The sequence below is a fragment of the Morone saxatilis genome, unplaced genomic scaffold, assembly GCF_004916995.1.
Source record: "Morone saxatilis isolate NCDOM2014 unplaced genomic scaffold, NCSU_SB_2.0 Contig10, whole genome shotgun sequence".
In the NCBI taxonomy this organism is placed as follows: domain Eukaryota; kingdom Metazoa; phylum Chordata; class Actinopteri; family Moronidae; genus Morone; species Morone saxatilis.
Genome location: NW_023339652.1, coordinates 38,321 through 41,536, shown reverse-complemented (window position 1 = coordinate 41,536; position 3,216 = coordinate 38,321). Strand labels below are relative to the sequence as shown.

At 42.3% G+C, this 3,216-nt stretch overlaps 1 protein-coding gene across 1 annotated transcript in view; it reads right to left on the bottom strand.

The window, feature by feature from the left end:
- cwf19l1 (CWF19 like cell cycle control factor 1) overlaps window positions 1-3,216 on the bottom strand; it is an 8,894-nt gene that overhangs the window by 4,439 nt on the left and 1,239 nt on the right. The window contains exons 2-9 of the mRNA XM_035678071.1: window positions 2,727-2,811; window positions 2,556-2,640; window positions 2,352-2,453; window positions 1,983-2,197; window positions 1,239-1,354; window positions 1,004-1,088; window positions 439-591; window positions 99-261 (exon numbers count right to left, since the gene is read on the bottom strand). Of these exons, the coding sequence (XP_035533964.1) occupies window positions 99-261; window positions 439-591; window positions 1,004-1,088; window positions 1,239-1,354; window positions 1,983-2,197; window positions 2,352-2,453; window positions 2,556-2,640; window positions 2,727-2,811 (1,004 nt within the window). The remainder of the gene's footprint in view (window positions 1-98; window positions 262-438; window positions 592-1,003; window positions 1,089-1,238; window positions 1,355-1,982; window positions 2,198-2,351; window positions 2,454-2,555; window positions 2,641-2,726; window positions 2,812-3,216) is intronic.

Genomic DNA, 3,216 nt, shown 5'->3' with positions numbered 1-3,216 from the left:
TTTACTGAGCTCATAAATCAAACCCCGGATGCTCTGTCAGTCAATGGGTAGCACACGGGAAATCAGCAACAAGTCATGTTTTTCCTGGTTGGACTTACGGGGCCTGCGGGGCTGTTTGGGTTGTCCCTGAAGATGCCCGTCTCCGTCACGCTGCTGGTCTCGTCCTTGCCATTCCCCGTCTGTATGTCTCTTCCTGCCGCGGCCTCGAGGACCCCCACCCTGCTTCTTGCTCAGGTCGAAGAAGAACTGATGGGCCGGCTCCTAAAACAAAAATACGGCAGGAAGGACAGAGAGCGGTTGGGTTTTCAAAATAAAACTGCATTACATACAGAAAAAGATGAATTTGCTTTAAATTTGCACAATTTTTTGCCTAAAATAGATGTTTTTGGGCCACTTTGTCCAACATAGCATGATGACAGTACTTTAACTGCTCTGTACCTCCTCCTCTGTGGCGCCGAAGCCTGTGTTTTGTTTGCCTGTCTTGTCTTTAGCCGGGTGTCTGTAGGGGTTTTCTGTCACGTCCTGCGGCTGCTTCACCAGCTCTGAAGGATCCATGGTCTTCATGGGGATTATGTTGAACGCGTACAAATACTGCAGCAATCACACAGAGAGAAACAGACAGATGGCTCAGGATAAAGGTCAGTGTAAAACTCTATGGAAAAGCCATATTTTAAACCTTTAGCCTAACATTTTGGCAAATTAAAGTAAGCCGAATTAGCTTTCAGGAGCTGCTGTTTGCAGTGTATCTATGCATGTACAGATGACTATCACTGGATTACTTTAATGCTGAAGAAAACTTAAAAACGTGATTATTCTAAGGCAAGTTCTGCAGTCTTTTTTCTTCCTATGATTTCTGATTGGATTAATCAATATTTATACAGAATGGATAGAGATAATGACATCGGGAGGAAGAGCGTGTCATGCTGAATCTAGAAGTATCTGCATCATATCAGTGTGTTTATATTTGACTGAGTTATTACTCAGAGAAGACACACACACACACCTTCTTCTTCGCTGGGTTGTTGACTGTTGCCAGGGCGATGAAGCGGCTGACGTGCTGAGCGTTTTCCTGGAGAATAACGTGATTCCTGTCGGTGGAGACGGAAACACATGAACAGTGTTGTCAACACGCACAGAGGTGGAAGACGCAAAAGTACCAAACGACGCAGAAATGCTCAGGAAGTAAAAAACATGAAGTAAACAGAGTCCGAGCCCTTCCTTGTTGCTGTGCGGTCTACCTGTATGGGAGCCTTTCATAGTGAGCGCCCTCTTGTGCAGCGAAGTGGTATCGCGGTTTCAGTTTGTCAGCGAGGTTTGCGACGGAGCCGCTTCCACAGAACTTTGTGTTCACTTCCTGCAACAGAAACACGAGAAAACAACAGAAACCTTAAAGCTTTATGTGTATACATATATATGTAAAATATTAATGTAGCAGCAAATAACTATACTATCTGTGTAAAGATATAGTGGAGTAACACAGCAGAGTTGGTGATTGTTGGAAAGACTAACAAATACTAAGAGTTTTACTTTGTTTGTTTTGTTTTGTCTCAGTTTTAAAGAAGTTATGATGCTGCAAGGTAAAAATGCCGTTTTTGTCAATGGGGTTTGGTGGCGATATAACAGTTATCTTCTGGTTGGAAGGACTGCGTTGCTGCTATTTCAGCCTGTTTCCTGGATATTTTCACATTAAACTCTGTGAAATAAAGGTTTAATTTGACCAAATCAGTGTTGGAAGTTGTTGAAAGGACAAACAAAAGGGTTTTTAATTACTTTTATTTTGTTTCCTGTCCAGTTTGAAGTGTGTTTTACGATTAACTCTAAGGTTAAATTGCTGGTTTTGTCAATGGAGTCTGGTGCCAGTAAATTTCTTATAATTACAACATTTAAAGTTCATTCTTGATCTTTGGAAACCGCAGTTCTCGGCTAAAAATGGACCAGAAATGTATCAATAACAGTAAGATTTATATGTTGTTCCTCGTTACCGGGTTGTTTCCGTAGTGCCACACCCCTCGGGGCCACTGTGACGTCAGCAGGATGTCGATCCCTCTGAACTTGGAGCTGCTGGTCAGCGGAGCCACGAGGGCCGACAGATCTTTGGAGGTGAAGCAGTGAGCCGGGGCCGGTTCCTGCTGAGCCTCTCGACCGCTGACGTAGGCGATCTGTAACCCCGACACGCCCGTGAACACACCTCGCCGACCTGAAGCGCACATTAGGCAACGTCTTTAATAACGGAAACGTTAATGTACAATTACAGTTCCTTTATTTGATCACTTCTCCATCGAGCAACCCGTTGGATGTTTCATTTACATCAAGTGCCTGTGATGTTATTGGAGAAGCTAACGTTGTCTTACCCAGATACGTGATGTTGTCAGCCAGCTCGCAGCCATCAGCGCTCGGGAAGTTCTTCACCGTCTCCTGGCTCGCTGCTCCGAGGATGTAGGTGTGGATGGGAGCTGAGGAGGCACAAAAAGAGACCAAACTAGCCACCGTGACGCCTTAAAATAACCCACATTCGTTAAAGCTGCTTCTTTCTCTTCATCTGCAGATGTTCGTACCTTTCTTGGCTCCGGTTTTGTACTGCTGCCACTCTGCTTCGGCCTCCGGCGTCGTCCCAAAAAACTCTCCAACGCACAGCAACAACTGCGGGAAAAAGTATTTATTATTATAGATTTTACCGACGTTTTTAATTTATCGTACTTCTGTAAAGTTTAATTTAACTGACTCACATCAAACTGTCCCGTCTTCTTCTGGATGGCCTGGACTCGATTGAACAGAGCGGTCAGCCGGCCTTCAACGTCCCCACACGCCAAACTGCAAACACACACATTCATTTAATTACTTTAATTAATTAATTTAATACTTCAGTCTGTGTCTTTATATAATAAACATATTAATTTAAAGAAGCTTTAGTCTCTGTTGGCTGAAAATGGATCAACTTCTATACTGAAGCTCAACACTGCCGAGTTTCAATTATAACAAATACATTTATAATATAAATTATGATTTAAATGGTGGTTTGTTTGTTGGTAAACATGTACAGGTCGATTTTAAAGACAACATTTTAATTCTGCAAACAAAATATGATCAAATACATCAGTAACATTTAAGAAATTTGAATGGATCTGGTTGTAAATCTCATATTATTATATATGTGATTGTTAATGAGAAACTTTCTCAAAATAATGACTTAGTATCTGAGAAAGTTTCTCATTATTT